Source organism: Meleagris gallopavo, chromosome 7 (genome assembly GCF_905368555.1).
Source record: "Meleagris gallopavo chromosome 7, MGAL_WU_HG_1.1, whole genome shotgun sequence".
In the NCBI taxonomy this organism is placed as follows: Eukaryota; Metazoa; Chordata; class Aves; order Galliformes; family Phasianidae; genus Meleagris; species Meleagris gallopavo.
The window spans coordinates 17103261-17114917 of NC_139410.1; the positions used below are offsets into that span (position 1 = coordinate 17103261).

General features: G+C 34.6%; 1 protein-coding gene across 4 annotated transcripts in view; it reads left to right on the forward strand.

Annotated features, from left to right (window-relative positions):
• The window catches only part of LOC100551262 (neurabin-2-like), a 42171-nt gene extending 30540 nt beyond the window's left edge, over positions 1-11631 (forward strand). For 3 of the 4 annotated variants that reach the window (XM_085228813.1, XM_085228812.1, XM_085228810.1), the window contains exons 17-19: positions 4093-4209; positions 7957-8145; positions 10013-11631. In XM_085228813.1, coding sequence (XP_085084939.1) covers positions 4093-4209; positions 7957-8145; positions 10013-10180 — 474 coding nt within the window. In that variant the 3' untranslated portion in view covers positions 10181-11631. The remainder of the gene's footprint in view (positions 1-4092; positions 4210-7956; positions 8146-10012) is intronic. The other variant, XM_085228814.1, reaches the window with a different exon arrangement.
• Positions 11632-11657: the final 26 nt, after the last annotated feature.

The window sequence follows — 11657 nt, forward strand, 5'->3', positions numbered from 1 at the left end:
AGTGTGTGCATGTGACTTGTATATTTATACTTTCCTGTGTTGTGTTTCTATTGAAGCTAAGACATTTTCATAAATAAGCCAAAGATAGCAGAATTGCCAGAGCAACATTGAAGAGAATGTCTTAATAGGCTGTAGCAAAGTTATCAAGATACTTTCTGTGTAGATAAACATTCAGTGGCTTAGCTTTCAAAGAGTCACTGTCTCAGAAGAACCGGTTCTTCACCTCTTAATTCCTCCTTTCTGCTTGATACAAGTAACTATTCAAAACATAGTAAAAATCCCCCTGTTGCATTTCTGCTACAAGCACCCCTTAGTGTGTTTCTATATGTACTTTAGTTAACAATTAAAAATGCATAGATCTTACCAAATTAAGTCCTCTCTCTTCCCTTTCACATTCCTCTGAATTAATACCATCTCTTTCTCATCTGTTTGCTTTTCCAGGCTTTTTATCACTTTAACCTTCCTGCTAGTTTCTTGCCTACTGTTTTATTTTTAGCTTTTGTCTTGTGCTCCAGTATGTAATAGCTGCTCTGCTCTTTTCCTTAGTGCCAGTTACAAATCAGCAGCTGGAATCATATAGTAGTCTTTAGCTATGTGTCTGCTTTGTAAAACAGAAAGCTGACCCTGTCAAAGAACAGATTATCATGCATGATCCTAAAATCGTGTACAGCCTCTCCAAAGTCAAGCTGTTTTCACTTTGCAACATTTGGGTGGTTGTTTTTTTGTTGCTGTGGGTTTTTTGTTTGTTTGTTTGTTTGTTTTTGTTTGTTTTTTTTTTCCTTAACATGTAACAGTAAACACTGCTTGGAAAGACTTAGCTTCATAGTTTCTAACCTACCTGTTATGTTTCTGCTATAAATAAGAAATCTTTAATTGGTGGTGAAAAGACTTGAAAACTGAGAAGGAAATGTGCCTGATCATTCAGCAGTGAGTTTTCTTACTAAAACAATGTAGTGGTAGGGACAAAATTACCTTAGTAGAATTTAAGGAAAGAACATTCCTTTTCATGGTGGTAGTATTTTCTGCTCTTATGCCTGTGGTATCATATATAAGGTGAAAACACTTCTTAATGAGGAGGTAGAAGTAGAAAGTAGAAGTCATGTAAGACTCTAAAGCCATTGAGTCTTTGGCATTGTTTCATTTGTGTATTTGTGTTTTAAGATTGATGGTGTAAGAACTGTAGTTATACTTAAACTGTTTCCTGTTTCTGTGAAATTTACTTCTTGGAATTACTGCATCTTGGAAGATCTTGTTCTCTTAAAATAATACTAAACTTTGCCCTCAAAGCTTTGAATCAAATTCTTGTTACTTATGAAAAGTAGGAACACAGGAAACAAAAATCCTGTGATCTGTTTGCAGACAGTTTAGCTTCAGAAAACTAAATTAGAGTTCTTGAAGAAATCCTTTCACGTAATCTGCCCATTGATTTCAGCCTGTTCTCTAATACAGTACAAACATGTATATACTGTTTGCATTCTTCACTCTTCCAGATTATCTTCTGTAAAGTTGTATGCAGTGTTTTATTTTTATTTGCAATGAAGAATGCTGTGGAGTAAATTACTTATATATCTGTATATAAGTATATATAAGATATATATACTTATATATCTGTACCTTAAATCTTGAGAAGTGTACCCACAAAATCTCTTCTATTCAAGTTCTCTTCAGAAATGAAAAGTCTTTGCAACTGGCTCTAAGTCTTTAAAAGGAAATCTAAGCCTGAGCTGGGGCAGGAAGAAGAGAAGAGAGAATGCTTTACAACTGGTGCTGACACACTGAAATACTTTTATTTTGGTTATGTTTTCTTCTTTTTATTTTTTTTTTCTCGTTAAACATTGAGGCTTGACTGTTATCCTGTTCTCTTCAATTTTATTTTATTTTTTTCCCATAATACAACTTTGTTTCTGAATTGTTCACAATTTCTCTGCAAGGAATGAAAAAAGGGAGGTTAAAATAAGAGCTCCTCAATACACTTCTCTATGAGTTGAGAGTAGCTCAGATTAGACTGATGGACAAAAGATAATCTTGTTTCTGGTAATAATTTTTGCATGTAAAAGACAGAAGAAGCTCCTAACATCGAGTACAATTAGATTTTAATTATATTATTAGATTTAAATCACCTAAACTAACTAATGTAATTAGTTATTATAATAATCTACATGGCAAGTTAAACATCTACTAATCATGTAGAATGTCACACTGCATGATGGAATAGTAAAAAGAGTCAAATTGTGGTTTGTTTTGTTTGTGGTCGTTGTTTGTGTGAAGAGTGGGAAGTGTGTATCAATACTTTAGGGAAAATATTGAGTTACCACTCCCAAAGATAGAATAATCTAGAAAATTCAGAGTTCAGGTTAAACTGAAATGAGAAAACAAGTATGAAGGTGCTCAATAAAGAAAACTTCAAAAAAGTTATTTTATAGATGCATAAATTATGTTTGAAAAGTATATTTAAAATCAACTTAATCTGGGTTTTCAGATTATTTACACATATATATGGTATGGCATCCTTACAAAGTTTAGATAGTTGAGTAGAGACTTCAGAAATAAAGGTAAATAATTGCTTATGGTTTGTAGGCAGTGAAACTGAGTGCTAAAGATTTTTAAAAGCTAGAAATATGAAACGTGCTTCCAACAGATTTATTTTTCACTCAGTAAAGGAAAAATAAGGTAGAAATTGGGATCTGAGAAATAGAGATTGAGGTAGTGAAATTAGAAAATATCCTGCAAAACACGTTTGTTTTCTTTTAGAAGGATTTTCTTACCAAGGTGATGTGAAGTCTTCAGGTTAGCATCTGGCTTTTTTCATAGATTTCAGCTGGAGTCCCAGGCTGGCCAGGTAACCTGGGGCCATTGAACAGCTCGTGGCTGTTAATGACTCAGTTTGAACCCAGATCCTGCCGCTATTGCCGAGACAGGGAGATCCAGATTTTCAAGAAAGACCAAGAGTAATCACTGAATGTAAACAGTAAATGCTATGAAGATTTTACATTCTTTCAATATGATACTTCTTAAATTAGTTATATTTCTAACTTGATTACATGCAATGTAGTATTCTTGAAACTGGAAATTTATTCCTTTGTAAAAAGATTATATTTGTCAAAATCTTTTATTTCAGAAGAACTTGCTCTTTTGAAAGTAACTTTTTCAGATTGCTGAACTGCATAATTATAGTTAGAGTTGAACCATTTTTTTGTAAACACATCTTAGTGATTGGAGTTTAATGATGTTTTTACAATTTGTATTTTAATTATGAAGAAGATTTAATATAGCTTGTGACACAGTGTATTACTTAAGAAAAAAACGCTTCTAAAGATATTTCATATCTATATAGGAGGTTTGCATAGCAAGGTGATTTTCAAATGGCATGATTCTGTGTCTCAAATGTAGCCACCCCAAAACTGAAGCTGTTATAATAAACAGCAACACAGAGCAGGGGAGTCCTATAGATTCTGTCCTTAGGCAAGCTTTGCATTCTGTATCCATGAACTAATTTAAACCTTGATCTGTAAACTGCTGAAAGCTCATTGCTACTCCTCTTCTCATTGCACACTCGGCAAAGACAGCCAGTTTGTTCCACTGCCTACGACAGTAGTTTGGATGTGGGCAAATACGATATGTAAGTCTTCATGACCATAAACAATTAGAACTTCAGTTTTTATCTCATTGATAGAACAACATCTTAAGCACATCTGTAGTGCTTTCACATGAATACAAACCCACCACAAGCAGTTCCACTACCTGAATCTTAGATTGCTTCTCCCCAAGAGTGTTGTGCCTACTGACAGAGTAACTGTGTGTATTTCCTTATATACTTCTATATAACTTCAGTTTATGACTGATTCTCCACACAAGGTCCTCTTATCGGGGATGTTGCTTTTATTTTGTTGTGGTGGTTTTGAATTCAGAAGTTAAACAAAAAACGATCTGAAGCATGTTCCAGTGAATGCTTTTCACATGTGATCTAAAAATAATACTCACAGTATTTTATTTTATATTTTTTTTACAAAAATCAAAATAACTAGAATATCATCTTATGATCTGCTATTTCAAGGAGTGAGTTAATAAAACATTATTTCCACTTGTTTGCAGAGTAGAATTGTCATAGATGATACATACCATAGCAAGCCAAGTTGTGAACTTTCAGGGTTAGTGACAGAACCAAATCTGTCAGGTCGTTCACACACTTTAACCTTCTCTTCAAATGAGGTGAGTTTCAAAGTGTGTATCTGTGTCTTGTTGATGTTGTTCATACTACAGCATGTTTAATAGAATCCCGTTTTTTTGTTTTTTTGTTTTTTTAACATGAAACTGGATGACTCTTTCCATATTTTAATGTTGAAGAATGCTGTAAAAAATCCTGAGTCATTATTGAACATGTACTGGAATGCCCCATATTGGCCTTTGTGTTTTGATCCCCATTGTATCACAAAAACTGGAATGAACCCTGTATGATCAAGTTGCAGTTTTTAATTTACAATATAACACGTTTCTGTTCCACTAATTTGAAGTCACTTTCTGGATGAACGAAAACTACATTTTTGACTGTACCCTCACCTCAGCGCAGGTTTGTGGAGACCTCTTTTGTACAGATGAAACCTGAAATCTACTAATATAATAACAGTTTTCATTTATTGTCTCATTTGGTGTTTGACTGATAGACGTCTTTATCAATTAAATGCTTTATAGACTAGGAGTTGTTAAATCTGAATGCAGCCAGAAATGAGCTGGAGGGCTAGCCAAACTGATAGTGACAATGTTTGAAAGAAAAAAAATAGTAATTAATAAATGAGTTTGCTACTAGCTATATTAAAGTAGGCTTTGGTGAAAATAATCTGGTAATGTGTAGAAGTCAAAACAGTCTTAAAACAAGGCTATAAATAAGCAGCACTGCATTCTGCCCTACAAATCCTGAAATCGTTAAAGGACTAGAGATGGACACACCTCTTTGAAGTGGAGAAGAGAACAGCACTGAAGAATCAGCCTCTTCTGGGCAGACTCTCTCGTACAGTTTGGGAAAGTGACCTGGTGGTGACAGGTCAGCAGTCAGCTAGGCAGAGCAATGGCACCTCAGTTTGGTTGTCCAGCGAGCTAGTGGTAACCTGTCTTATTCTTTCAAAGATTTTAACTTCTTAAATTGTGTGATGGCATTTATTTTTCCTCAGGTTGTGTTTTTTGTCTTAAATACCTTCAGGGTGTCCATCCATACTTGCCTACTGAATCACTAACGTTTTCATGCAGGAGAGCACATTGCTCTTTCATGCTTCCACTCTTCATAAGTAGGTCTAGTTCTGCTTTCTGAATTTGAAGTTATTCATGTGTAGTGGCAGCTGCAGCAGTGACTGTTTTGGAAACTCACTGATGTACAAATAGCTTGGGACAGTACTACCTTTGGAAGGTAAACAGTTCTAGGGGGGAGAGTGTTAGTTAATGACCAGTAGGCATTACTCAAAAATCAATATTCTGAATCTTGTTCCGCCACACTTCTCTCATTCCTGTTTATACACCTAGAAAAGTTATGATTGTGCTTTTGTGCAGTAGGAAAAAGTCTTATTTATACTGTATAAGTTTTCCTTTTTTCCCTCACTTATCTGAGGAGATGATTATGTGTTTTTTAAGGCAGATTGTCTTTTTGCTACAATTTTTTTTATGATGTTAGCTTGTGTCCTTACTAATATGAAATACAGGGTTTGCTAGTATGTTGAAAGTATGGTTGGAATTATTAGCACCATCTGGAGGACTTCTGTGGTGCAGACTGCTAGCTGATGCAATCCATGCTGCATGGAGGAGCTGGTGCCGAGAACTGTTTGGCATTCTGTAGGGGACTGCATTCAGCTGGAGAAAGGAATGAATCTGCAGTACTCTGAAAGTACGTAACTGAAGCTTAATGGCTAGCATAGCTCTAGTAAAATTAATAAGTTCCAACTGGAATAAAATAGTAAATATAATGTGTATAATTTTTAGCCTTTGTAGAAAAAAACTTTGGCAGTATATTTTTTTTGTTCTTTCTTACTGCTGATAGACCACACAGTACTGAGATAAAGGTCAAACATGAAGTGTAAAAATTTTGTATTTTTTGTATGTTATTCATAAATACTCGCTAGTATAAGACAAAAGAAGTTACCACTATATATTTTGTATTACAGCTATAGGTTGAGGAGTACTGTTATCTAAAATGATTTTAAAAAGAAATGGGCATTTTCAAATTCCTGTTGTAATTTCTATCTTCTTTTTCTGTGCTAAGCACCCCAATCTTGGTAGCCTGCAAAGAAAACACCGTTCTCCAGTTCTCCTGATAGAAGTGCTGCACAGAGCACTTCAAGCAAAGCCTTCCCTAAAGCCTTTTGATTTTGTGAAAATTACTGTTCTTCTGAACATCAGGAGGGCCAATGTATCCATATTTGTTATGTCTGCATTAGCATTTTGATTAGCTGTTCCATTTTGAAGCAAATTTCTGGATTGTCCCATTTGTCTTACGTTGATTCACCTTGGAAATCAGCACACACTTTGAATGTTCCCAGTGTGCTCCAACTGCTAGTGGCCATTGAGTCTGTGACCAGATTCGAGCTATTCTGAGGTTAAAAAAAGAAAAAATCCTTTGAAATGCTTGTACTATAGAAATTAGGACCTCTGCTAAACTGTTCTGCTCTACAACTCTGTTCCTGTGCATCTGCACTAGCTCCTAAAGTTACCACTCTCCTTTGTTTCATAGGCCAGACAAAGCGAAAGCATTTCTAATTGCGTGAAGTCCTCTGAAGTTTTAAGTTGTGCTTGTACATCAATTATGCCTTTCTGATCTCTCAGGTCCAGTTTTGACTGTGTGTCAGACCGTGTGATGGGCCTAAGACTTACTACCTTTCATGTGATTGCTGGAATCATTTAGGTTCATGCAGTTAGCTCTCCAAGGAGCTTCCAATTTTGAAGCTGTAGTTAGCTGCTCACCTGAAACATACAGGGTCACGTCTCAAATTCATTTGTAGAAAGATGCTTTTTGTCATGTTTCACATTTACGAATGTTGTGTGATGTGTTTTGACCTACATGTCCAAAGTAGGTGTGCTTTGAGATGCTTTTACAAACATCCTTGATAAGTTATGGAAGCTACCTAACAGAGCCATCTTCAATTCTAAATGCAGCCCATACTCAATAAAAAGCTAGTGAGAGATCTCATTCAAGTGTCACACTAGAATTCCTGCTGTAGAGATATTAAGCTCTGTTTTATGTAGCTTTTCTCTTGTGATGTAGTGAAAGAGTGCTTCAGGACTAGCAGCAGTACCTTTTTCCCCCTCAGAAGCCAATTTGAAAGGGAGGCTGTGAGCTGTTCTGTGTGCTGGAGACATGTAGTATCGGTGGAATGCTATAGGCTCTTCACAGATGGCCTACTAGGCAGACCCTTTACACTGATGACATGATGGGATCAGATGAAAGAACAAACTGTTCTTGCTCCTTAGAAGTGCTCCACATTTAGTAAAACTGTACTTAGAATTGTTGTCAGATTTCTTGACTGCTAGAATTGTATTCTGGATTTCCTTAAAAACAGTCAGTAATACAATTGAGTGCTACTTGACTGATTCTTCTTGACACTGTATAGGCCAGTATCTAGTATTGGGACTGAGCCACTTTGACTGACTAATAGAACGTGTTGGTTGTTTGCATACACTGAGTTTAGCAAATGCTTTGCTATTTGTTGAGAATGGTTTTCATGAAAATGTGGTTTCTTAGAGAAAACCATTTGTGTTCTCTGTTTCTCACTTACTTTGTGTTGAATGTTGTTGCATTGTCCTTTTGTCTATAACAAACTCCTAGGCAAGCTGACTATAAGCTGTGACCTCAACAGTTTATGTCCCTTTGAAGCTACAGTATGTTTAAAAATATACTTTGTTACCCAGATTCAATTGACAACTAGAAACCAGCATAAGTAAAATACTGCTTACAGTGGCTTTTTTTCAATTGACTAGGCGTTAGATGATGAATTCACAACAACAGGGAAGCAGAACCAGTGGCACAGTAGACCGATCTCTGAATGGACCACACAGCAAGTTTGCCACTGGCTAATGGGAATGAACATGGAGCAGTACATTACAGAGTTTACAGCTATGAACGTAGATGGACAGCAGTTAATGCAACTCGACAGTGATAAGTTAAAGGTATGTGAATATCTCAGGATAGTTTTGTAACTGTATGATTTTCATTGCTTATTCAGCTGTTCTTGTGACTGTTTTCATGACTCTTGTTTTAAGGGACAGAGTTTTGGTTTTTAAATACTTTGAGACTATAGTTAGATGAGAATTTAATAATTGATAGTATTTTTCTGATAAATAAGAGCTTGACTTTTTACAAGGTATATCTTCCTGGCTTCATCTTAAGGAAATAAAAATCAGCAAATATCCCCAAGGGAGAGCTTGATACGTGTACAATCAATCTCAGTATAAGGTCATCAAAACAAGATCAAGCCAAGTAAAATGGATAGAATTGCAGGATGCAATTTTAGAAATCTAAATTTCTTTCATATCTGTTCTTCAAACGCGAAAACAAAAACTGCATGTGATGACATTTTAACTGCTTTTAATTTTTTACTTCTGCTGGGGAAAAAAAAAAAAAAAGTAAAAATTAAAACATTAAATCGTTCCTTTAAGCCTTTTCTAGTTGTTTTGCCTGTGGAAGCTGCATGGTTTGAGTCCCTTACAATGCTAGAAAATACTTTAAGCTTTTATTTCTCAGTAGATTACCTGTCTTACTGACAGGCAAGATGTGCAACTAAAATGAGGTTTATTTGCCTATCCTAGCATAAGGCAAAGTATTGTTAATGATCAGTAGTAGTAACAGGCTTTGAGTGTTTTAGGGAGGAAAAGTTGTGTCCAACTTCAGTCTCTAAAATGCACCTGTATTTTTAGAATAGACTTTCAACACTCAATGTCCTGTATCTTGTAATCAAATATTTCCTCGGACAGAGAAGAAATACCGTTACTGGCCTGTCAAATGAATGTCTGACTGAGGAATTTGGGATGGTAATGCTTGTAACTCAGTTTACAATTCATGTTATTAGGAGTTCCAAAAAGGTGCAATACTGCTACCTATAACTTGGAATCAGATGCTGCCATCTGCTGATCAAATATCAAAGTGCACTATTACTGGCCATGCACTTGACTATGCTTTTTATAATACACCTTAAAATCTTCAGTACTTGTAAGTGATCAAGTTTGGCAGACAATAGAATACGCAAACAAGTAAACAGAAGAGAAATCTCTGAATGAAGGTTGAGCTAAAGAAAAGCATTGCCATGGTATGGAGTGCAGTGTTAGCGTACCAAACATTTATAGACATGTTTCACTGGTGTTAACAGACACAATTCCAGTATTACATCATCAAAACAAGAAATGTCTAGGAAAGGTGGAAATTTGTTGCAATTATTTTCTATTTACCACTAGCCCTCACTGGATCTTTGTTATCATAAAGGAATGAATTATATGCCAGAAAAGACTTTCAACCGCTGTTGTGGTTGCCCTTTTTTTTTTTTTTTTTTTCCCCTCCAAATTTTTCTTCTCAGGAATGACACAAAGATTCCAAAGATTTCAGATTTTAAAGAGCTGACCCATCTTCCTTTTATGTGAATACTTGGTTTGGTCTTCATTTTTAACACTCTTAAAGTCTTCACCATCGGTAGTGAAGATGTCTTTAGTTACTAAGCTGCTTTACTTATTTCTTTTAATCTACATGATGCAACCTTAAAAGAAACATGAACTTCCTAGAATGAGCTTTCATGGACTGGATTTTTCTCAAGTATTTAAAAAACACTGCTGGCTGGACTGAGTTCAACAGCATTCCTAATTAAAAAAAAAAATAAAAGTGTTTAACAGAAGTTTAAGAGTAGTAACTGAATATAAATTTCTGCAGTATATATTTAAAAAAAAAAAACAAAAAAAACCCTCCTTAAACTGTTCTTGATTAAGTACTGTTGATAGTGCTGTTGGAAAAACTAATAACAAAGTGCTCTTTTTCTTTTAACCCTTAAAGGCTTTGGGAGTTTCCAGTCAAAATGACCGATCAACAATAAAGAAAAAAATTAAGGATATTAGGAAAACACAAGAAAAACTGGAAAAACAGAAGGAAAAAGTTCAGAAGAAAGAGAGAGAAGTACGCAAGACTGCCAGAGTGGTAACCACTCTTGAATCCAGCTGCTAATGTGACCCTGCCTTTAATCTTAGTTCATACTTGTATCATTCTGAGGAAATCCAGCAGGTTTGTATATAATTGTACAATTAAGGGGAGAAGGGAAAGTGCAACAGTTTAATATGTTAGGTTTGTTTTGTTGGGTTTTTTTTTGTTGTTGTTGTTTTTGTTTTTTACTTTTTAATTATAGTCCCTCCCCATTACAACCCAATAAAATGAAATATTTTCAGTATTTTCATTTCTAGTTGACTGCCTGTACTAATAGTAATTTAACTTCCCGCCTTAAGTAATATTTGTGCTTCTAAGATCTCATAAGCCTTCTTAATTGAAGTTTCTACACATTTGTGGAAAGTAGAATACTATATTTAAAATCATTCCAATATTACTCAACTAGCATTTAATAGAGTTGAATCTGGTAGAGGGACAATAGAAAAATCCTGCCAACAAATTCAGTTTGTGACAGTCTGTTGATCTGTTGCCACTAAAGATGTATAGAGAAAAGTGTTTAAAAACAAAAACAAAACAAACCAACCAAACAAAAAAAAAACAGTAATGTCAAATTAATTTAAGAAAGCATGTATTTCAAATTTATGGAGTATTTTCTTTAAATTCCTGTATTTCTGGGATGATTCATTTTCACACTAAGTCCACTGAAGTAGCACATTGTTCTTGAATTCCATGTGTTGCAATTTACTGAGAAAATAACAAGAAGTATGAAGTAGTTTTCACAAACTACATACACTAATCATAATATTAATTTCTCTGTACACTACCTTTATGATATTGGGACAAGGGTTAAACCTATAAATAAGATCTTTTTTAACCTATTTTTTCCTAAATAATACATAGTTTTATAGATTTATGCTACAAATAAGATCGATTTGCAATACATGTATTTCTCTTTTCTACTTGCTACAAGTTTTTTGCGGACCAAATTTATATATTTGCTAATTTTAAACTTTACTGTTTTTCAAACTTAAAATATCAAGGGAAGAACGGTAGAAAAACTATCACTGAAGCACTGGGTTTCTGCATTGTATTTAAATATGTTCAATTGTAGACTACAGATTATTTCTCTTTAAAGGAGGATTTGATACGCCATGTAGTTTAGAACATGAATTGGGTGTTTTGTATATTTACATACTGTTTTATAGATACTGTAACAGCACTTCTTTAATTAGATTATTTCAGAAACAAAGTATCAATTCCACCATAAAATGGACTAGAACAAAACTTATATCATTTGTGTATGTGGACCAAGTTCTCCTTTAAATCTATGGACTGTTTTTCATTGTAATTAAATGTATGAACTTCACTGTTGGTGTTTCACAAGTCTTTATTTTCCTTTTTTTGTATAACTGTCTTGGGAACTCCAGCAAAGGGATGGTGTGAAAATGCTTCTGCACACTATACATTTCCAAAATAAAGTTTAAGAATCTTGGTAATAATTACTTCTAAAGAAAGGCTCTATTTTCAGTTGTGTTCATTA